This window comes from Neomonachus schauinslandi, chromosome 7, assembly GCF_002201575.2.
Source record: "Neomonachus schauinslandi chromosome 7, ASM220157v2, whole genome shotgun sequence".
Lineage (NCBI taxonomy): Eukaryota > Metazoa > Chordata > Mammalia > Carnivora > Phocidae > Neomonachus > Neomonachus schauinslandi.
The window spans coordinates 16233338-16257326 of record NC_058409.1 but is presented as its reverse complement, the minus strand read 5'-3'; the positions used below and the strand labels follow the sequence as shown (position 1 = coordinate 16257326).

Genomic DNA, 23989 nt, shown 5'->3' with positions numbered 1-23989 from the left:
GCTAGATAAATCCTAATTGGAATTATTTGTATTTACTGGCATGAAATAAGAATTTATTATTGATAATTTAAGTTCCATTTCTGTCACAGATTTTCTCAGTATTTCAAATTCAGTTAAGTCTTAATGTCTTACAAGATAAATGGGTTTATCTATGATTGGTAGTTATAGTGTTACATGTTTTTGGAAGGCATCTTTATCAGTGATTGTTTTCATTTGATTAAAAAAAATCCCAGATCAAATAAAAAATTTTTATATCCTGTTTTTTGGGTTGGGGGGTTTGGTAGTTCTGAAACTGTTAGAAGGGGAGTTATATATAGACTTGAGTCAAGGCGGTCTCTCTCTTTTTTTAATTTAACGAAGTATTTGCCTGCTCTCATCAGAGCATTATTCTGGGGGATGAAGAGATCTGGATGCTACTTATGTCTCTGCTACATCCTGGCTCTTAGGCACTGCCCCCATTATTGAGCTTCTGCAACCTTTAAATTTCTCAGCCACAAAAATGAAGGGATTGGGCCAAATCATCTTGAAATGACTTTAACTTGTAATAGTATTTGAATTATGGAGTTCTTACAGCTTCAAATAATAAGAAAAAGGAATACAGCACTAAAAGTTTTTGTTTTCTCCGTAATTAGCTGGTATATCTATAATGCACAATATTTTCTTACATGTGACATCCTAAGTACGTAGTGTCTGTATTTTTATAAGGTGAATTTCATTTGCCATCTAAAATTTACCAAAAAGGTTCTGGTGATACTGGTTTTATAACAAATTTCATACTCTTAAAAAGTTTTTGTATGTTGTTAATTTTCCTCATTATACCTCGGGGATTTTCTAAATTTTCTACTATAAACATGTTTTAGCATAAGGAAAATATGACACTGTTGAATCAAATTCTATAGTATTGAACTTAGCATACCGGTGTTTTTTTTCTTTTTTAAATACAGCTTACTGATGCTGAAAATAAGTATAAGATTTTGGAAAAAGAGTTTGTTCAGTTCAAGGATCAGCAAAGCAACAAACCAGAAATCCGTCTACAGTCTGAAATAAATCTCCTCACCTTAGAAAAGGTACCCATGTCAGATTATGGCAATTTAACTAATTCTAATAATTTATAAAGTCAGTAAGTATTACGTGAATATAAAATGCAATAACATTTCACTGTAGTGTTCTGATGTCAACTAAGAACAGAATTCTAGACACATGACATCGTCAGTACTTGAATTTCTTGGCTTTTATCCATTTTCTCTGATCAGAGTCGTTGGTTGCAAACCACATCAGTAACTAACTGTAGGAATAAAGGAATCCCCAAAACTTTCAGGAAGGCTACAGAACAAGTTTCAAAGTAGGAGCAAGAACCAGGGGCAGCACAGCATGGCCTGTCCCCAAACCATCTTCTCCTGCTGCTGTTGCTGCTGTCATGGCCGTGTCCTTGGATTTCTGTAACCCCCACTTCTGGTGCCAGCCTTGCCGTCGGGAATGCTCTCTGTGTATTACTATCCTTATCAGATTCAGCATCCCGGACAGGAGCATTCATTACAAGCCTGCACTCTCCTCTTAGCCTGGAAGGGGGGATGTCCATCCTCTTCTGTTTCCTGTCGTTGGAAGCCAGGTCCTCCCTCTATTTATCTGGGGATTCACCACCAACAGGAAGTATGTTCTGGTTCCTACTACATAGGAAAATGACACAGGTTATAAATAAGAAAATAATCTGTGGAAGTTAAAGGCCACTAGGGGGCACCCTCAGAAGATTGGCGGACGGAAGTTGGGAAGACGCCAGGGTAGTTCTTCCTTCTCTTTGTCACTGTGCTTCTCTTACTTCCTCGGGTAGTAGGTGTACTTTATGGTCCCCTGTCCTACCAGACAGCCCTTCTCTCAGCTTGCCTTGGGCCATCCCCACTGGGGCTCTAGCTCACTGGACAACCCCTGGCTCTGGGTTCTGGGGATGTAAGAACTGCTCCTCCCGCTACTTCTTCCTGGAGCCCCTCCTACCCCGGAGAGGTAGAGACTGGCTGATCCTGCTCACCCCGGGGGGGGGCCCCTCACCCAGTCCCCTCCAGCATTTCTGCTTTTCCGTTGCCTGCATTAAGTTAATCTCTTTTGAAGACCTAGAGTGATGTCTGGTTTCCAGGCAGGATGCTGATGGACAGAACTGATCTTTCATTATCCAGCAAAGATGTATGTTCTCTGACACTGTGCTAAATGCTATTCCGAATGATTACAGAACGTTCAGGATAGAGTCAACTAAATGACAAGTCATGCAGAGAGGCAGGGAACTTACCTAGATAAAGTGAAAGGAAGATGATGGCTGGTACCATCTAACTAACTTTGTGTTACTAAGAGCCATGAATGTAAAGGGGAGACAAAGCTCCTTCTAGTGAAATCGTGAGACTGGATATGGAACCTAAAGGACACATGACCTCTTAATGGGTGAATGTGTAGGGGAGGATATTCCAGAAAGAGGTATTCAGGCAAAGTAGAAAGGTTAGGAAGTCTATTACATATTTCGGTAATAGCTTGACTAGAACCTAATCATTATTGTCCTAGTTTCAAAATAAAAATTGGACTGCCGAGAGAATGCTGGGGATGCAATTTTTGGTCCTATAAGGGGGAAGACCTTAGATGGTAAGTTAAAGAACTTGTATTTCATCTGGTAAGAAAAGTCAGAGATTGCTGTCAAGTTAATGGAAGTGAAGAACTTCCAGGAAGAACTTTCTGAGGAGGTGGAAGTTGTAGAGAATTCTGGTTCCAGACGTATTACACTTGAGATGCTAGCCGAATAGCGGAAGTGGAGCAGCTGACTGAGTGGTTAAAAATGGGAAGTATGGTAGGAAGAGAGAAAAGGGAGTCAGCCTTAGATGCAGATGCAATGGCTTGAGGTGCGCCAAGGAAGGACCCCCGACCACTTCGGGGGAGGCACAGCCTCAGGGATGGGAGGAGGAGGCTAAAGAGATTCAGAGGAGTAATAAAAACAGTCTAGTACCCAGAAGAGGAGGATTTTTGAGAATAAGTAGTAGAGGTCATGTCTCACGAAGGGCAGGTCAAGAACGGTGGACGAAGGGCCATGGGTTTGGCAGGTTCACTAACTTTGAAAAAGCCAAATTGCAGGGGCTTATTGAAAAGTTTGGCACTGGAAAAAACTGAAACAAAATATAACCCAAGGGCTTCACACTGTTGAAAAAAATCTTACATACTGGTAGAAAAATGTACAAATATTTTCTTGTGAAAACAAGAAGAAATTCAGCTTTAAGAGAGGAGGGGATGAGTGGACCATGAAAGAGTTTTTCTTGGGAAGTAGAGACACTATTTAAGAGGCAGAAAGGGTGAGTACATAGAAAAGTTGGGAGACAAGAATTAGACTGTGGTTAAAAAAAAAATTTTTTTTTTTAGTTGAAGCAGATATTAATTAACCAGTTTGTTTCTACGGCCTGTCCATGGCTGTGCTGTCTTTGGTTCCTTTTCTTCCCCAACGTGGGTTTGACTGCCCAGCGTGGTTGATGCTGCTTCTTACATATCGGGACAGTCTTTGCATTTTTCCATTTCATTTGGTGGGCTGTTCATTTGTCTACCAGTGAACTTGAATTCAGCTGGACATTCTCAGCCCCTCTTTGGATAAAAACAAGTGTTCCGCTATTCCCGTGTTGACAACTACAAGTCCTGTGGTACCTGCCGAAGACAGCTGAAGCACACAAACAGAGCCTCAGCCCATCTCTCAGGTCCTGTTACGCAGGTCTCAGGATTTTCGTTTTACCATTTTACCTTCAGAGATTACCTATCTCAAAATCAGAACAGAAGCACTATCTTTTCTGAATATAAACTTGACACTTTCCAGCTTAGACATACATTTTAAGTGATTTTCAGAATCTCTTTTTCCAACTATACTTCTAGCAACAGGATGAAAATCACTCAACATATTACAAGTGAAAACAGGGCCATGAAGTTAAGCGCAAGAGGGAAAAATGACTAGGTCAATTGCCCCTGCACCAGCCCTAAAGAATTCATCCAGCATGTGTGAGTGTTCAATAAAACAAGCCCTCTGTGCTTGGACAGAAAATTCTTGGTAAGTTTTTTTTGGAGCCAGAAGAGGGCAGAATCTTATTTCTTATTTCTACATAATAACAAAGACCTAAAAGCCCAAAAAGGAAGACATAAGTGAGAAAGTAGCTGATTCCATATTTAATCTTCTCGTTATGTCTGCCTGAGGGCTTTTCCTTTGTGATTACCCATTCTCTTCAGTGTAAAAGAAGTATTTCCATTTTCACGAAATGGTGTATAGATAAGATACAGTTTTACCAAATATAATTCCTGATTCCTTTTGTTATGTAAGAAGTCAGTAATAGTTTATGATTTGCTTTTCGGTACGAGTCTCTTAGATGGCTTAAAAATAATTCGGTTTTTAAATAAATGACATATGGAAAATAATTTAGTAGGACAGACTGAAGATGAAGATAAACGCTGAAATTTTCGTACTTAAGATCATTTGGTAGCTACTGCTCATCCACCCCTGTCTTAAGGCAAAGGGAAAGATGAGAGGAAAAAGAGAAGAGAAAAAGCACATTATCCTTTGGGACCTCACTTTTAAAGAGTTTGTAATGAAATTAGGGAGATGACTCAGCCTTAAGTGATTGTGTGTGAATCAAATACCAAGGAATGCTATAGAAACTCTTTGCAATCTAGAAAATTTAAGACCGCTTCATGGAGGGGTAGCTGAGCCTGAAGCTTCAAGTTTTAAGTTAGAGTAGAAAAAGAAGTAACTGGCTCAGGAAGTTAATGGGCCGGGGGGGTGGTGTACAGGACACGGACCTGGGGGCTGGAGGAGAGGGTCTTCTGTTGAGGAAAACGCAGGAAATAGGTTCAGCAAGTAGCACAGAAGTGAGATTTTGGAACACCGTTAAACCTAGACAGAGGAGTATAGGCTCAAGATTGCAGGTAAGTAGCAGCGATGGTAGATTTTTTTTTTTTTAGCAGAGAGGAAAGTGGGATGTGTAGATAGAAAAAATTTGAGGCTGAAGAGACCAGAGAAGAGGAAAAGAACTTGGGCTAAGGAAATGGCAGTAGGAAAGGAAAAGAAGAAAACCACCAAGTTTTTCCAGGGAGAAATCAATATAGTTGCCTGTGACAGACTCAAACTAGGGAGTAGGGCATCAGAGACAAAGCCAGTGCCCTCCGTCTCATAGCGAATGACAGCTGTGGGCATAGAAATGGGGAGATGGGAGCAGCAGTGAGCACGGGTCTCTCAACTGACTCTAGGTCCTGATGTGAGTTTTCACACCAGAAGTCTGTAACTGGGCTCATGATCTAAGGGTACTACAGGCTAGCTCAAGCCTCAGATCTGCTCACAGTGAGATGTCTTAACGCGAGGTCTGTGAATGCCCTGGAATTACATCCAGTCTTCAGTCATGTGCATGTTTCTGGGAATTGGGTCCATGTGTTTCTTTAGAATCACAGAGGCACCTATATTCTTAAAAAAATAAAGGTAGGAATCATCGATTGGGCCAAAGGAATGAATTAGAAAAGTGAGGTTTGTACCTGAAATTTTCTAACTACAGTTTATTTAAGCGTGAATAACTATGCAAATGGGAATTATTTTGATAATCATGGCAAAACTGATAAAACCTTATCCCACTTTTTCTGTGGAGTCAGTCCCCTGGGTAGATGTGATCCCTCTGGTTTCATCCCTGTCCTAACCCTCATCCCTTGGGCCCATCCAGACTACTACACCTTCTCCAAGACCCATGGACATGATCGCTTTTATAATTAAGTAGCACCCTTTTATCTCAGAGCTATAAAAAGATTTTTGCTATTCCTCTGACTGATGCCCTATTGTTAAGTAATATGGATAAATTTGGGGGGCATAAGCAGAAGAGTTCATCTTTGATAATCTCACAGTTATTCAGCTTAAGGCGTGTAAGGCTCGTTGTGAAATGTCAACACCTTTAAATCCAAGCACCAGAGATTTGTAAAGCAGAAAAGAACTTGACTCCGTGAAGTCATATATTACTGCAGAGAATGTTCTGGTCTTTTGTGAAGGGAATTTGGCAGTCAGCTTTTCCTTACATGAAAATAAGATGAAAGTTTTCTGGCGTTTGAATTTTGGGAGAGTGCCTTTGGTTTTGTTTTCCTGCAAAACACGAGGAGTTGTGTATATGGGAAAAACTGGACTTGATATAAAAAAACTTAGACCCGTTTAGAGTCACAGTATTTTACTGTAATTCAGGCATATTATTACATTATCACTTAAATAGTAAAACTGTCTGTTGGCTTCATGAATTTGTTTGGTACTTGGTTTGAAACACTGAGAGAGTACATTCCAGAACATAGCCAAGTTGGCTTCAGTTCATGCACAACAGATTGCCTGCTGCAAGTATAAATAACCATTTTTTTATGGAATCACTTTCATGTTTTTCTTTATATATTTGAGGAAAAATAGAAAATAAGAGTTAGATGAATGTTATTAGGAGCATTATTTTTCCTACTCTCGGGTTTATTTTAACATTCTTAAAATATTTTTCACTTTGTACTCTTTCTTAGTAAACTGCTTTCTGATAAAACGTTTCACTGTTTTCAGCATTTTACGATTTTTGCCAAAATATGAAAGTACCTCTACTAGCTCTTTTTGTTGTAAGACCAAGTTCCGTGTCATGATAGGCCTCCAAAAGGAATAACTTGGTTTCTCAGATTTAGAGTGCCTGCTGAATTGGAATGCTAACAGTAAGAACTGCTTTTTGTAAAAAATTAATGTGTTTTGCACTCTCTACACGTTTTAATACATTTATAGTAACTGTCTGGAGGTTAAGACTGATTCAGTTCCTTTTAGCATAGGCTGTTAGGCAGTAAAAATACGACTATATTTTAAACAAGAAAATGTTCATGTGCCATAATATTTATAGTAAATTATATAACAGTTTTAGATGATGTCGTATGTTACACTATATAAACTCTTTTCTTAAGCCAGACTCTTTGTATATATTATCTTTCAGTGATTGTACACAGTGGTATAGTGTTTCACTTGATACGATTTTAATCACTCTTAGGTTGAACTTGAAAGGAAGTTGGAATCTGCAACTAAGTCTAAACTGCATTACAAGCAGCAGTGGGGACGAGCTTTGAAAGAACTTGCCAGACTTAAACAGGTATGTAGTTTATAGCTGATGATGGATTGTTCGTTTTATGTCTTTTTGTCCCTTGATTCTTTACAAGTATGCGTATTTGGCAATATGTCTTATGTTCGGATGTGTCCATTTCAATTTCCAGGGCTATTTCTGACATTAGGAGGTTAGGGGCTTTTTTAAAGATCTTTTAATCTTAATTAAAAAAAAAAGCTTTTAGGTCTCTCTTTTTTTTTTTTTTAACTAGCCAACTATCCTCCCCAGAAGAAAGTGGGAATAATTTATTTTACTTTCACTTATAAAATGCCCATTTTTTTTTCCTCTTAGTATAAATTCCTTCCATTGAAAGTACTTTAAGAATAACTTAAAAAATTTAACATGATCTCCAACTGAAGAGCTTATTTTAAATGTTACTCCTAGAAGACATAGGCATTTTATTCAGCGAAGAAAAGGAGAGACAATTTTTGCATAATTTTACAAGAGTTTAAAAAGTGATAGTGGTTTCCTGAGTTCTTCTTACGTTACTTTTCTTCCCCCTCCTTCTTCCTACTTGATAACAAATGCCATAAGCCTCAGGAGAAATTAATCTTATTTTGGGGTGCAATTTCCTCAGATGATTAAGATCAAGTAAAATGTGAGCAAGGTTTTTTAGACTCCAACCTACTTGACCTCACACTTTTAAGGACCAGTAATGGTTAGCTTTATTCTAACTTCTACCTTTTTTTTTTTAACAGTTTTATTCTGAATGAAATTTGGCACATAGGGCCTTTCAAATTTGTATTCTTTATATCTGTCTCCATGACCATTAAATGCTATTAAACATCTTTGTGGTATCATATTAATCACTTCCTGCCCTCATAGAGAATTATGTCCAAGACTACAGGAGAATTAATAGTACAATTTGCCTTACCATAGCTCCTAGAAGAGTTGATATGACACAGAATGACCATGAAAGTTCACAGGACTAAGGATAGATGAGTGTAACTGGGGGCCTCCTGTATTCAAGCTACTGCCTGCCCTAGATTTATTGATGTAGGTAAAACTGAAGTCTTTCCCTCAGGGAGCTTGCAATTTAGTAGTAGGGAAGAAAAGTACAAGTATAACATTTATATTTAAAAGAGCCCGAGAAGAACCATCCAGAGTAGTCAGGAAAGTACATCTATTTTATAGCACTTAAGAAAGGTATTGTGGAAGAGGAGGTATTTGAGATAGACCTCTGGTGAGTGGGTTGTGATTGAGGAAATTAGTGAGGGAAATGCTGGAAATAAATCACTGAAATGATGATGGCAAACAGGCACGGAGTTGGAAAGCATAGACAGTACTTGGACCCCAGAGAAGGACCCCTTGTCGTGGTCATTTTGGGCGATAAGGACTGGAACTTCAGTGGGAACGGGACACACAGATTCTTGTAAAAAAAAAAAAAAAAGAAAGAAAAAGAAAAAAAAATAGTTTTGGTAGATGGTGTGTAGCACCATCTACCTGATTTTAATGCGGAGTAGAAAGTCAAAGTTGATGCCCAAGGCTAAAGCCTTACCATCTGGAAATAGTTTTCCAGTATGGAAATGCAGTATTAAGATGAGAAGGAGATAGGACTTGCAAAGTTGGACATTTTACCTTCTGCAGAGAGAAATTCAGCAAGCAGTCAGAAATATGGATCCGGTGTAGGGAGGCTGATGGGGCTTAAGAACAGAGCAAGGACTCCCTTGCAGAGGCGAGAATTGAAGCCGTGGCAGACACAACTGAGTATCCTTAGGTTTGCAGAGGACAGAGGAGAGCTGATGCTGGAGGGTGATCATGACAAGGATTTCCAGCCGCTCACTTCTTGTCATTTCATCCTAGCCAAGATCCCTCTGCAGCAGGTAATTTTATTTCCATCTTCCAGATGAAAGACACTGAGACTGAGAGAAGTTAAGTCAGGTGCACCTGCTCACACAGATCATGAGCGAGCAGGCGAGGCCTGGAGTCCAGGCTCTTTCCCCTTTTTTCATGTTATCTTTTTATTCCCTAGAAGCCAAATAATGCAAGAATTTCAAGAAAAACAAAGGGAGCCAGGGAAGGCTTTAGGGATTTCTGACAAAGTACTGAGGCACAAGTCACCGTTTGGCACATCCCAGCCAGGAAAGTGGCATCCCTGACTTAGATAGGCAAGCTCTGATGGTGAGAACTGAGTGACTTCGAGCGGGAAGAAGCTGAAGCCACGATGCCAAGGGCCTTAGGCTACATACGATACAAGGTGGAGAAGCCTGAGGAATTGGGAACAAGGAAATAATGTGTTGGGAGTAGCTGTTAAAAGTGACAGGATTCAGATTCTCAGAGGTGGTTTAGAACATGTCCCGAGAGGTGAGGTGAATCTTGGCTCTACCTCTTGATTTTTCACCGTGCAAATGAGGAGACTGGTTTCTGCTCACAGGTGGTTCTGAGAATTGAATGAGTGGTTTGTACAGCGTTTAATACAGGTTTGGTACTAGGATGTGCTCAGTACATGGTTAGCCGTTAAAGGGAACTGAGCCCTAAAACTGTTGTGGAGTGTTCTTGGTTTTAGTCAGCGGGGACCTAATTGGTTGGTAGCTTTGGATATTTTTGGGGACAGAAAAATATTGGAGCGATTTGGTACTACGGTGTTCTTTCTAGTCAACCATTTCAGATTTTTAAGTCTACAGAAGCAGCGGATGTGGTTATATAGTAATAGCAACAGGGAGATGGGTAGGATATAGTTTGAGTAATAACAGTACTTTGTATTTACGCGGTAGTTTTATAGATGCTCTTTAGAAAACTGTGCAAAACGTGCAGATACACCAGAGAACCTGCGTCCTAAAGATTGGGTATAAAGAGATGAGGGAGCATGGAGTCTGTAGTTCTCGCTTTCCCTCTTCCTGTCAGCCTGTCCTTACTGGGAGCCTGTGGTGCCCCTTGCACACGAGTGGATGCTCCCCACGGAGCGGCGCTGTCTCATGGGGAATCCCGCGTCCAGCTGGCAGGACTGATAGTTCTCCAGGGTCTAGCAGGGTGCTGAGATACCCAAATGAGGTTAGCCAAAATAGACAAGAGGACAGTGGGCTTACCATTGTATACGCAGCTCCCTCAAAGCCAAGGGGGCAGTGTTTGAAAGAGGGTCTGAAATACCACGACCAGATTTGCTGTCCTTTCCGTAGATGGGAAAGACGGGGAGGACGGTGCCTGCAGCTGAAGAAAAGTTACATAGTGAAGGCTCAGAGACTCAGAGAATGCTAATTCCTCAGAAGCCATTACCAGAATCAGTACTGAAAAGGTAGAAAAGTATTAGCTGTTGACTAGTGAGGACTCTTTTCTCCAAAGGAAGTGCCCTAATTACCGAAACAGAATTTCCTTAGAATTGTCTCGAAAAGGCTGCCACCCACCTGCCCTTCCTGTCACAGGCACCCTTGTACACTTTTGCTATTTCTTGCCCTTCTCATTTAATCCCTTCTTTTCTGTTTACCCTTTCTTCCTATGTCTTTTCTACCCTCTTGCCTAAAAACCATGGGCAAAGTGATTTTGGTGTTTGTTCCTCCGAACAGAGAGGTTATCATCACAAAAGTCAGATGCTTCCCTTGGAGTTAGTGTCTGTATTAAGAAGAAAACAGCCCTACATTATTGGCTCACCTCTGAACCATTTGCTCAAGAAAAGAGTCTTATTCTTTGAGTGCAGTGATCTTCCCTGCAGAGTAATTCTGTTCCTTATCCCACCAACTTTCTGCTTTGGAAACAACACTGTAAACAAACTTTGAGGTCACTAGGCATCACTGACGGTCTACAGACGACCTTTGAGGTTCGGCACTTAGGAAGAAATGCAAGAGCCAGTAACTATTTTTTGCAGGTTTAAAAATGAGTAACTTCATCAAATAGGCACAATTCATATGTGTGAAAATACAATTTTTTTAGAACTTTTTATTAAAAACACATTTATTGTGTTTGAATATAAAATTGGAATCCTCTATCTGCTTTTGTGCAGAGGACTGTTTGTGCAACTTCTTGTTTAAATTGGATTAGTACCATGTTAATTTTACATTGCCTCTGGTGAATAGCCACGGGGCTATAATCTCTGCCAGTAATTTGTCACAGCAAAATCCTCTGGAGGGCCATACAAAACATTTGTGTAGTACGGATTAGACGGGGAAAGCCATATCTTAGATTGTTAATAAATGTTAATGACAAAACCCAGCTGGTAAAGCTTGGAAATAAGATCTAATGCTTGGTGCCTGTTGCCAAAAGAATGTTTAAACAGATTTCCATTACTCAAAGGTGACCCAGTATAGTCAATTTGTGAATTAAAAAATCATACTCTTCTAATGATTTAGGGAAAAAAAAAATCTTTTCTTCTGCCTCACAACCATAAAAATCTGTGTTTCCAAGCTGTAATTTTGTGTTGTTATTGTTGGTCTTTGCAAACGGGGAAGATGGCTGTAAAATAGAACACTAAATGGGTCCGAACTTAGAAAACAAGGAAATGAGCCCCAGACATTCTGGATTTGATATCTTTGCTACAGTGTGTAGCACAGATCTTTAAAGAATTCTGATTGTTAGACAGTTAAGGGGAAATTTAGTTTCTTTTCCCTCCACGTCCACGAAGATACACTGTAGAAATATTTTTAAACCCAAACACTTGAGTTTCCTTGTTCTACAGTTACTCAAGGTTGTCGCTTTAACTTTTGTTTTCTAAATAATGTTTAAAAACATTTCTTGTCACCCTAGAAAATAATTAGGTAAAATAAAAGCCACTACTTCTAAAAAAAAAATAATAATAATAATCAGTCATTAAGAGGTATGAATTTGTTGGTGGAGAAAATTTAACATTTTCATTATGTCAGATCCATTAAAACTAGGTACATTTGTTCCCAGGACAGGAAACAGAAGGAAGATTTGGGGTAGGATGTGGGTCCCTTACCATATTTGTGCACAGTAGATCTGTTTAAAACTAAGCTCTGATGTATTTAGTTAAAACAACACAGACTTCATTGGCTGACATCAGCACTATCTTGTCCAGCCTCCTGCTTATCCACTCGGGGTAATTAATTTGATTAATTTATAAGTAATTTAGCCAAGGAGGGGATGTAAATCTTTGTTTAAGAAAACAGTTGGAGGTCCAAGTCTTGGTTAAAAACTGTGTCTTGAAACCATCCAGGCCCTCCTACTGACTTGTCAGCTCTGGGTTATTTTCAGAAAACTTGACTTGAGTTCCTTAGTTTCGTTGTAAGTTTTTCCCACAGACTTACATGGTATGTGTGAGTGGGAGAGTCAGTAGTGGTCACTTTTTAGCCGCTGTTTAGTCTAGTGTATGCATGTTTACATCTCCTCTCTGGATTTATAGGCAGCTAAGGCAAAATAAAGATTATACTCACTTGATGGAGGAGCCTTTAACCCAGAGCACCTGGCAACAGAGAGGATTTCTTTCTCTAACCTCTAATTTTTGTGCATGCATGTGTGATGATTATTAATGCCATATACTTGAAGAAAAATGCGAGGCATTTAAAGGCTTTTCTTCAATATTTTAGAACTAGAATGTTTCCAGTTTCATAAAGTGACAATTTTATAGAGTAAGCTAACATCATATAATTGGCTTTTAGTATTTTTTTTCCTGCTTGTAATTATGCTTGCTTAATTGTAAACAAATGCAAATTTTGCAACACTGCATAACACAGAAAATAGTAATCAGCAGTAATCTTATCCCCTCCTCAGCTAGAGGTAACAATTTGATATATTTTTGTTGAGCTTTCTTGTCCTTTCTTTTTTAATAATTAACTTTTTAAAAGAAATCTATCCTAACAGTCCAAAGAGGAGGGGAAAAAAAGAGATTCTTGTACATCCCAACCACCACCTTCTATTTTAAGAAACAGAGCATTATCAGTGCTTTAGAAGCCCTCCGTGTGCCTTTTCTCAACTGCAGCCCCTCCAGAGGTGACGGACTACTTGCCTAAATTTGGTATTTATTCTTGCTTTGCTTTTCTTTTGTGTGTTTTTGAACTTTATATATAGATGGAATCATTCTGTTGTCTACATTATAGGAGTTAAAATTGCTTTTAAGATTTAGCTATAGTTCATTTTTATTGCTTTATAAAACAAATATATGAACATAGCACAATTTATCCAGTCCTTTTTCAGTGATTTTTTTTTTTTAACTTAGAATAAGACAACACTGAAAATTTTTGCATGTGTCCCAAGTTTCTCTAAGAGTTTATATCAAAAAGTAGAGTTTCTGGTAAAAGGGTTCACTGGTTTCTTCTGCTTTGCTAAATAATGGCCAAATTAACTTTCCAAAGTGGTTGTACAACTTTTCAGTTCCCAAGAGTGCTGTGTAATTGTTATTCTCCATACCATGTCCAACACTTGGCTATTATAACGTGTATTAATTTTTTCCAGTTTGGTGGGTCTGAAATAGTATCACTTTGTGGCTTCAGTTTTCATATCCTTGATTACTTCTTTGGAGCATCTTTTCATTTCTTTATTAACCACTGGTGTGGTTTCACTGGGGAATGCCTTTTTATGTCTTGGGCTCAGTAGAAGTAAGTCAAAGGTAATCCAGATTTTCAAATCCCCAGAAGCCAAATTTGAAATAACTACTATCACTCTGTTCTAGAAAATAGGTGATACGATGGAGAATTGTAGTAAAGAATTGGAATCTTTTGAATGATATAGAAATTCTAGAACTGAGAAGTATTTTAAATGCAGTGTAAGAATTCAGTAGATGAATTAACAGCATATTCAATATAGCAGACCCAAGGATGTCTCAGGCGAAGTCAATAAAAAGCATCCAAACTGAAAGGGGGGTGGGGGGGAGATGGAAAATTTAGCCAAGAACTTGAGTGTCACGTGGGATAGACTATACAAGACTGACTCCCTTTTGTGTGTAACTGAGACCCTGTCTTAGTCTGTTTGGGCGGCCATAACAAAAGACCACAGACTTAACAAACAACAGATTGGTTTCTCAAAGTTGTGGGGGCTGGAAGGCCAAGATCATAGTGCTGGTGTGGTCAGGTTCTATGTTTAGTGAGGGCCTGCTTCCCAGTTCATAAACGGCCACCTTTTTTCTGCGTCCTCATGTGGTGGAGGCACCAGGGAGCTCTGTTGGACCTCTTTGATAGGAGCAGTAATCCCATTTATGAGGGCTCACCTTCATGACCTAATCACCTCCCAAAGGCCCCATCCCCTAACAGCTCAAAATGGGGATTAGGTTTCATTACACACATTTCCCCAGCTATCTGAAAGTAGAGGGTTCCTGTAAAACTTCTTGGAAGTCAAAATGGTGCAAAGCAGAGAGTATCCCCAACTTTCTCCCAGTTGGTGTTTCGCCACTTTGCTTTTACGAAAGACCTACATTAGTATGATGATGGCTTTTTTGTAGTAGGGGAACTCCTCTTTAGATTTGTTTAGCAAAAACCATACTAATGTAGGTTTTTCATAACAACGAAGCAGTGTAATACCAACTTTCAAAAAGGTGGGAAACCTGTATGCATTTGGGGGAGACACAAATACTAAGCCTCTAGCAAGCCTTCAGAAGACAACAGAATGGAAGAGAAAGCTGTATTTGAACTAGGTGAGAATTCTCTGAAAGTGCAAAAGGTATCAATTATACAGATTGAAGAATATTTATGAACTCTAAACAGAATAAATACAAAGTAAAACATACCTAGATTCATAATAGTAAAATTGACAAAAAAGCAATGAAAACCATAAGGGATGGAGGTACAGGAAAACATGGCCTTCATGGGAGCAACAATCCAGACAGATGACTTTACAACAGCAGCGAAGGAATTCATAAGATAATAGAGTAACATCCGTGAAGTACTGAAAGAAAATAACTGCCAACCTCAAGTTCTGTATGCAGTGAAAATGTTCTTCGTAAGTAACAGTGACAAGACTTTGCAGACTAACAAAAATTGGGAGACTTTGTCATGGCAAACCTAGAGTAAAAATATAAGGTGTTCTTCAGGCAGAAGGAAGATAATCCCAGACAAAAACAGGAGAATAAACAGCAATGGAAATAAATATCTGACTACACATTGATTGTAGAAAACAACGCTCACAGCATTTGTTGAGTTTGACATACGTAGGATTAAAATTCATGACAAAAACCTAGAAGGACAAAGTAGAAGAGAGATGGAGGAACAAATAGAGTTAAAATGTTTAAAGTATGTTCCATTATTTGTGAAGTTGTCAAAGTCCTGATCTGTATTAGTCATTTTTACTCTTTTTTAAGAAATAATAAGCTGAAAAGGGGAGGCAGCAGGGGCATGGGTGAAAAGACAAAGGATTAATCTAAAAAAGACCAGAGGAGAGAATAACATCAAAAAGATGGAACAAGTACAGCGTCCTAACATGTAAAGATTTAAACCAGTTATATGACCAATTGCTTTAAATAAAATGGACCAAATACTGTCATTAGAGACAAATATTACATGAAAAACTAAAAACAACAGCAGTATGCTACTTAGAAAGGACACAGCTTAAAGGTAAGGGTACAGAACGGATAAATTTGAAAGAGGGAAAAGTATGTACCACATTAATACTAATCACAAGAAAGCCAATCTAGCACATTAATACTAATCACAAGAAAGCCAATCTAGCACTACTTTTGTCAGGCAAAGTAGACTTCAGGGCAACACCTGTAGATAGTGTTCATCATCATAAAAGGGTCAATTCACCTGGAAGATGACAACAGTTCTACCTGTGTATGCACTTGGCAACAGCCACAAATTTATATGAAGCAAAAAAATCAAGAGAACTAAAAGGAGGCAACCCTCTCGGGTCCCCCCTCTCTCTTCTGAAGCTTTCTATTGCTCAATAAACTTTAGTATTAAAGGAAAAATAGACAATAACGGTACATTTTACTGTAACTCTCCAAGGAAGTGATAGAGCAAACAAGAAAAGCAGTAACGATTTAGAAGATTTAAACAACACAACCATTGGTATATATAGAATATTTTATAAGATATCTAAAATACACATATTCTAGTACACATGGAACATTTAGCCACATTGCTCACATGCAAGATCACACTATTCTCAACAAATTTCATAAGGTTGTAATTGAGAGTATCTTCTGTCCACAGTGAGATTAATCTAAAAATTAATAACGAAAAGCTCATATCCCCAAATGATTGAAAATTAAGTACTTCACTTCTAATTACCCATAGCTAAACTGAAAACCACAAGTGAAATTAGAAAATGTTTTGAACCAAAAAGTAATACAGCATATCAAGACAGGAGATTTAATGCAAACTGTGCTTAGCGGGAAATTTTATAACCTTGAGGGCACTTAAAAAATAAAAGCAAAAAAATTATTCTTTAAATATTCCTTTCAGATGGTCAGTAAGAATAAGAAATTAAGGCAGTTAGAAGAAAGGGATGAATAAAAATTAAGGAAATGGGAAAATATACAACAAAATCAACAAAGCAAAACGTTCTTTCTTGAAAAGACGTCCTTCATGGCAGTGTTCAAGGACAAAAAGAATATGCCCTAACTTCCAACATCAAGAATAAAATGGGGACACAGGGCTATTGATCTCATAGTCATTGAAAGAGGTAAGAGAATGGTAATAAAAATTTTCTGTAGACTTGAGAAACAGAACTTACAAAACTGACACAAGAAGAAATAGAAAATATTCATTGGATAGCTGTTAAGGAAATTGAATCTGTAATGAAAAACTTTCATATAAAGGCTCTAGGCCTAGATGGCTACACATTTGAATTTTAGTAAAAAGTTTAGAAATACCACTAATTGTAGACAAACTGTTTCAGAAAGTAGGAAGACTGAACACTCCTCTTTTCTAAATGAGACTAGCATAATCTTGATTCCCAAATCTGACAAGGACATTACAAGAACAAAATAAATTGGACAGTCCCAGGAACATTGATAAACCACTTACAACAATCACAACAGGGTTTATTAAACAAAAGCAAACATGGTGGTTTACCACCTTAAGAAAACAAAGGAGAAAAAAATCAAAAGGGTTTATTAGTTGGAAAGGAGAAAATAAAACTGCTATTATTTGTAGATGACACACTTAGAAAACCAGAAAGTATCTACAGAAGATCTAGAATTAGTGAGTTTAGCAAGTTTGCTGGAAACCAAATGTCAATGTTAATTCTCTATACTAGAGCCAGTTAGAAAACGAGAATTTAAAAACTCTGCCATTTACAATAACATCTCAAAAGAAGAAATACTAGTTACCCTTAGTATATAGAAAAGTATAAAACATTCAGTGAAATTAAGTAAGACCTACATAATTGAAGAAGTAAACAGTGTTCACTGATGACAGAATCAGTATTGTAAAGATAATGGTTTTGGCCAAGGTGATCTGAAGATTAGGCATAATCATAAATCCCAGGGGCCTTTTTTTCCCAGCCATAGAAACAGATTTATATGAAAATAGACTATCACTTATCAAGATCGATTATTTTAAAAGTTACAGTATTAAGGCAGTATGATTTAATGCAAAGGTAGAGAAATAGATCAGGTTAGAGAGTCGTGGGTGGTGTTACTGCCAAGCAGTAGGAGAGGATATTTTTTTAGTAAATGTTGCCATGTCAGTTGAAGCTCTATAGGGGGGGGAAAAAGAAACGATCTCACACATACTCAAAACCCATTGCATATGAATTATTGATCTAAATGAAGCTTCAAGATGATATAAAAGAGCATCTTCATACAAGAGTCTCTTCAAGACTGAGGCAGGCAAAAAATTCCTTAAATTGGACATAGAAGGCACTAGCTAGAAAAGAATAAATTTGGACTATGTTAAAATTAAGTAAGAAACACCATTACAGAAATGAAAAGGCAAGACAAAACTAGTGGAAAATATTTGCAATTTAAATAGCCAACAAAAGACTTATCCCTGTCTATATAAGGTATACATAAATATATCAGTAAGGAAAAATGCATAACCAAGTAGAGCAAAGTGCCACATGGTTGAGCAGGAACTTTACAAAAGAAGAATGCCGTTTAAATACTAAACCGTGTTCAACCTCATTAGTCTTGGGAAAAAAATGCAAAATAAATTTACAGCGAGATACCGGCACATAAACCTATCAAAATGGTTTAAATGCAGAAAGAATTATATTACCAAGTACTGGTAAGAATATGGAGCACTGGAATGCTCATAGGGAAGTATAAATTAGTACTACTACTTTGAAAACAGTGCTTATTAATACTGAATTTCTCCTACCCTATGGCCCTTCTGTTTGAATCCTAGGTATATACCCAATAGAAAGGCATACAAACATGAGCCCGTAGACATGTACAGTAATATTTACATCAGCGTTAGAGAACACAACTTCAAACTAACCCCGAGTTCCCTCCGCAGCGGAATGAAAAGATTGTACGTTCATCCAGTGTAATACTATGCAGTAACGGCAATCATCAGCTCTACCGAATACAAATCAATCTGCAAAACAATGCTAACTTAAAGAAGCCACACGTGAAGTAATACCTAGAATTCCATTTCTGTGAAGTTCAAGCAGTCACGTCTTATTTGTGGCGTAAAAAATTAGGCAGTAGTTATCTTGAAAGGAGGGGTGGTTAGTGGGTCAGAGGAAGCACAGGGGGCTTCTGTTTCATGATCTGCATGGAGTAGTTTGCTCTGTAAAATCTTACCACTCTGTACACTTATCATGTGTAAGAACTCTGTTTACCGTTATTCAAAAGTTTATGTTGAAAAACAGAGGATGACATATACCTACTGATAGAGCTCTCCCCTTTGGGGCTTCGGTCCTAACGAAAGCAGAGCACCCGTCCCTACAGAAATCTGTGCAAAGAACCACGAGCTGACTCTGTTCGATGATGGGGTGTTTGCAGCCCCACCTGTGGTACCAGACGCATCCGTGACTGAGAGAGGGGTTGACTCAATCGTGGATATCCACTCTGGGGACGGTTGCACATTTATTTTAAAGACAGTTTGTCCTATGTGCGGGTTCTTGTGTGAATGTAAAGAGTAGAAAGGTGTATGATGACCTGAGGTGGACGAGGAATTAGTGACCAGTGCAGAGACCGTTCATTCGGTTTTTCGCGGTGTATCTTTGTATAATTAACCGTTTCTTAGAAGCTTTTGCCACTGGTCCTTGTGGCAACTCATTGTGTTGCCAGCAGACTCTTCCTGCCTGCACCTCGGGTTCTCTTACGGTCTTTCGCTAACCTCAGTCACGGACTGCGCCCTGGACGGCTGTGGCTGGCCGCAAGAAGACGGGACTGTTCGAGAGAACCTGGCCCTTTCCAGACAGTGTGCGTCTTGGAATGAGAGCGCAGGGCTGTGTCATGGGTCCTGTCTAGCGGGATTATGATCACAAGTCAAGGTTGTACAAAATATATTTACTCCTCACATTCGAGTTCTGGCTTGTTTCTTTCTTTGCAGCGGGAGCAAGAAAGTCAAATGGCTCGACTTAAAAAACAGCAAGAAGAACTGGAACAGATGAGGCTCCGTTACCTGGCTGCTGAGGAAAAAGATACGGTGAAGACCGAGAGACAAGAATTGTTGGATATCAGAAATGAATTGAACAGGTATAATAACCAAAAAATTCCCTTTTTCACTGTGTTATAGACATGGAAGAGGTTATAAATAACATGACCCCTGCCTTCTAAAATTTTGCTGTCATAGACATACAGTATTTTTTTCTTTTTTGTGGTTTTAGTTTAGTATATAGGTATTAAGCTTCTGCTGTTTGCTAAGCACGGTTTTCGCGGCTTAAATGCAGATAGCCATTTGGCTATCAGATTTGCAGATTGTGCAAAGTTGAGTCTTATCGTTAATATCTTAATAAATTAGGATTTAGCAAGGACTTAAACCACTGAGTACATTAGAACCGAGAGTCCCCTGTATGAATTATAAGGCAGACCTCATAAGTGATGGGAAAGACAGGAGCAGACCGTTGATGTGAGGAAGGCTGGGAGGGCGCACGGGGCCGCTAGCAGCAGTGTGACGTGGCTCTCACAGGGCCATTGGTAGAAGTGTTCACAACTCCGCATTGGTTCCACCACTCCTGGGTGTTCGTACCGATGTGCAACACGTTTTCAGGTCAGTCAGCTTCCTAGAGAGCTTCCAGGGGAATGTGACCAAAAAGGCGGTCAGGAGAGAGGGAAGTTGAACGTGAGAGCTCTAGGACAAAGCATTAGATAGCTGTCTTCAGGTATCTGGAGGGCTCCCAAGTTAAAGAGAAGTAGGTGCCCCTCTTGAACAGAATCGTAGCCAGCGGATGGAAAGGGTAAGGCGACATACCAAGTTCAGTATAAGAAGGAACGTTCTACAGAACACTTCCACAAAGTCGCAGGTTCCTAGTGACAAGAGTGTGCAGGTGAAGTTCAGAGATAGTGTCAGTCAGGGCTGTCAAGTTTCCCTTGTTAACTTTGTGAGTTTCTTCAGCTACAAGGTTCTAAAATTCTGCTGTGAGCCTGATTGGTGATTTGCATTTTAGTAAAGATGCAGTAGGAACCGTCTATCACTGGTGTAAAAATTCTGTGTATCCTTCATGCATCAACAGATGAACAAGAAAATGGCTGGGCTTTCTCATACATAGTTTGAGGTTGTATGTTACTAGTTTGCATACAGGACCTCTTTGTCCAAGAAAGCTCTAAGAATTAAAGTAGAGGGAACATCCACAGGGATTGCTCTAATTTGTACCCCTGTCCGATTAACCACTTGATTGCCACCCGAGTCCCAAAGCACAGTGCTTTGACTACTTAGGTTTTTTTCTCTTAGAACAGATGGAGATGTTTGATGTCCATCTTGGACTGGATAGTTCAGTTTCATGTTCTTTTGTGGGGAATCTTAAGGGATCATATGAACAAACCAAAGTATATACATACCATCAACAGTCCTACACCCTTTCTGGGGCCAAGTCCTCCCTGTCTGTGAGTGCAGGACTCTCCTCACTGGCTCTTCTGCGTCTTTCCCACTCTGCATAAATTCAGAAGTGGATTTGGTCCTCATGGGCATACTTATCCTGAAGACCATTCAGAAGCAGGGGCTTAGACTCAACTGCTTCACCCTTCCCATTTATAAAGATAAAATTTAGGAGTAGTTGCAAATTAAAACATTTTTGTAGCCACTTGCATAAAGGAGTATGAAGTTATCTCTTAATTGTACATACCCAATTAAAACATACTCCGCTGTCCAAAGTTGCTGTTACAATCACTGGGGGAAAGTATAGTAAGTATACTTAACATTCGCAAGGCCACGTGATTAACAGTATTCCACTGGAAACACCCAGGTCCCAGTCTGATACCTGCTGTCCCTTCTCTGACTCATAGATGAGGCGTCACAAACATACAAAATCTTAAAAGGTACATGCCGTCTGAACCAGGCATTCACATGGAAACAGTGTCACTTTCTACGAACACTTGGTGATAAAAGCTCTGTAATAGTAGAGTTTTCCTCTTGAGTCACTGCAGTATCCCCAACACCTAGCACCGTTGGGTACATACAGATATTTGTTGAATGACTTAAGGAAATTTTATTCAAAACAACAAAAACAAAGATTTACCAACAACCTAAAGACCAGCAATAAAGGGTGATTAAAGAAGGGTACCTCCACGTGAAGGAATGTGGTGAAGCCCTTTAGAAGACACTGAAAGATGTAGGAAAACATTTTATAAGTGGGAAAAAAGTAGTATACAGCCTTGCCTTTATACTAAAAAATTGATGAATTTTTTAGAAAAATATTTAAGGTACATACACATTTTTAATTGAAAAGAAATACAGAAAATTATTATTTAGATTGGTTATCTCTGGGTAAGATCATCACGATTTTGTGTGTGTGTATTTCTAGAACTGCTACAGTTTGTGTCTATTTTATAATTAGAAAAACAAGTATTGTTTTCAAAACTGTCTTTTATGAGCATGAGGACTCTGGCTAGGCAAGCGGAATGCTGGTTTTTGTTATCTTCCTGAAAATAATGCTACAGACATAACTTCCCATTAAATCATTTTTTGAAACGGTGTTTTGTTAACTAAAAAAAATCAAAAACCAAAACAGCACTTGTTGCCTTGCTTAGAGTGGCATTTGTTCTTGACTTCTCAGGTTAAGGCAACAAGAACAGAAACAGTACCAGGATTCCAGAGAGATTGCGAGTGGAAAAATGGACAGCCCACGTGGCAATACCCTGGAAGAAGGTTTGGATGATTATTTGACTCGACTCATAGAAGAAAGGGATACTTTGATGAGGACGGGCGTGTATAATCACGAGGATCGAATAATAAGTGAACTAGACCGACAGATCAGAGAGGTTTTGGCAAAAAACAATGCCAGTAATTAATAACATTTGGAAAATCTTTACAGAGACTCCAGGCCTAAATTTTAATTTCATTGTAAACCCCTCGAAAGAAGGGAAAATGGATGTTTTAAAACCAGTTTTCAATTTTTTATAAGCAAAATTTTGTATGTTACTGTACAGTATTTATTTGATTTTATTTACTTTATGCTACCTCTCCCACTCTGGTTTTATTTGTAATTGCATTTTATATACTCATTTTAAATGACTTTTCAGTGTTTCTCATAATTTATAATTTCATAGCTAACTTTCACAACAGCTTTTCACGAGATGTGCCCTTAGAGAAATGACTGCAGTAATTTCCAGTTGTATAATTTTTCACGTTGAGCCAAAAGAGTATGTGTTGCACTTTAAAAATGCTGCGTCCTGTTCATTTGAATACAGCTATCTCGAAAGTTGAGGCCAATTGTAAACAGTTTTATTTAATTTACTTTAGACAGCTTGTGCTTTTAACTTGTAACATTTGCAAGTGACAAGTTTGAAAACAGAAAGCAAGATCAATGCAGAGAAGCGCTAGGCTCTCCCGAATGACAAACTGGGCATTTATTTAAATAAAGTTAACACAGAATAAACTTGTTTCAACACCCACTGAACTTCCAAATTTTCACTGTGCTCCTAACTTTCAGGAAGATGAAAGTCGCAAGTTTAAAGAGGTGTTCGCCTGCCCACTCGTGCCCAAGATTGTATTGTTTTGTTTTCTTGAAAAAGGATTTTTTTATTTTCCCCTTAACAGTAATGCTTGTTCTTAACCCAAAACCTCTGTAATGTAACAGGCAGAAAGACACAAAGGCTTCTGCTGAGAAAGAAGAGTGAAAAACGACTATTTTTTAACTCCCCCTAATTTTAATCAGTTGGTTTTTAAAGTATTCAAGATGAAGTCATTGGATTTATGTAGTGCCCTTCCTTCCCTGCGAACTTCTGAGAATTCCTGTACATTGTCTTCTTCGCAGCCAGCGTTTGCCCTCAGGGCAACACTTCCCACCTCCTTCTCCAGAGTTTGTTAGCAAATTCACAGATTAGGTGAGTCTTAAGGTATAGGTAGTTTAAAATTTCTGATTCCCAAATATAATAAATTTAAGGATATTTTAGGAAATATATAGCGTTTACCGAGAACTTCCCTAAAAGCAGAATAGGCAGTTTGGAAACATGAAAATAATTTTCTGTTGTTTTCAAGGAGGTGTATTTTTTTGGGAAAGTAAATAAAGCCCCTACGCGCATTCTATGTTTTGTTTTGTTTCCTTAATAGCTAAGTGTTAATCTTCTAAAAACAACCCAGCAGTAAATGACAGAGAAGGAAAGTACTGCACTTGAGGCTAACAACTCTGTGAATCACAGCAGGAATGTGAAATATTAATTATGGTTAGACACTTCTCTCATTGATTCTCCTGCCACACGCATGGACCGGAGGTATTTTTGTTTGGGGAGGCCCCTGGGGAAATAGGGTGCACTGTGTCTTCGCTTGCTTTGCGTGCTGCGCGTGACTCTCTTCCAACACTAGAGGGGGCCTCAGATTTAGAGAAGCAGAAAGGACGTTTCCCATCGGGTGTGTGGTTCACTTCGCCTCCTGTAAGGCCGTCTTCTGGCTCTGGAACTTCACCAGTAAAAGTCCGAA

The 23989-nt window shown here is 38.8% G+C and overlaps 1 protein-coding gene across 2 annotated transcripts in view; it reads left to right on the top strand.

Moving 5' to 3' along the window:
- Positions 1 to 23549, top strand: part of CEP120 (centrosomal protein 120) — a 63977-nt gene extending 40428 nt beyond the window's left edge. For both annotated transcript variants that reach the window (XM_044916724.1, XM_044916723.1), the window contains exons 17-20: positions 945 to 1067; positions 7032 to 7130; positions 19466 to 19611; positions 22128 to 23549. In XM_044916724.1, the coding sequence (XP_044772659.1) occupies positions 945 to 1067; positions 7032 to 7130; positions 19466 to 19611; positions 22128 to 22362 (603 nt within the window). In that variant the 3' untranslated portion in view covers positions 22363 to 23549. The remainder of the gene's footprint in view (positions 1 to 944; positions 1068 to 7031; positions 7131 to 19465; positions 19612 to 22127) is intronic.
- Positions 23550 to 23989: the final 440 nt, after the last annotated feature.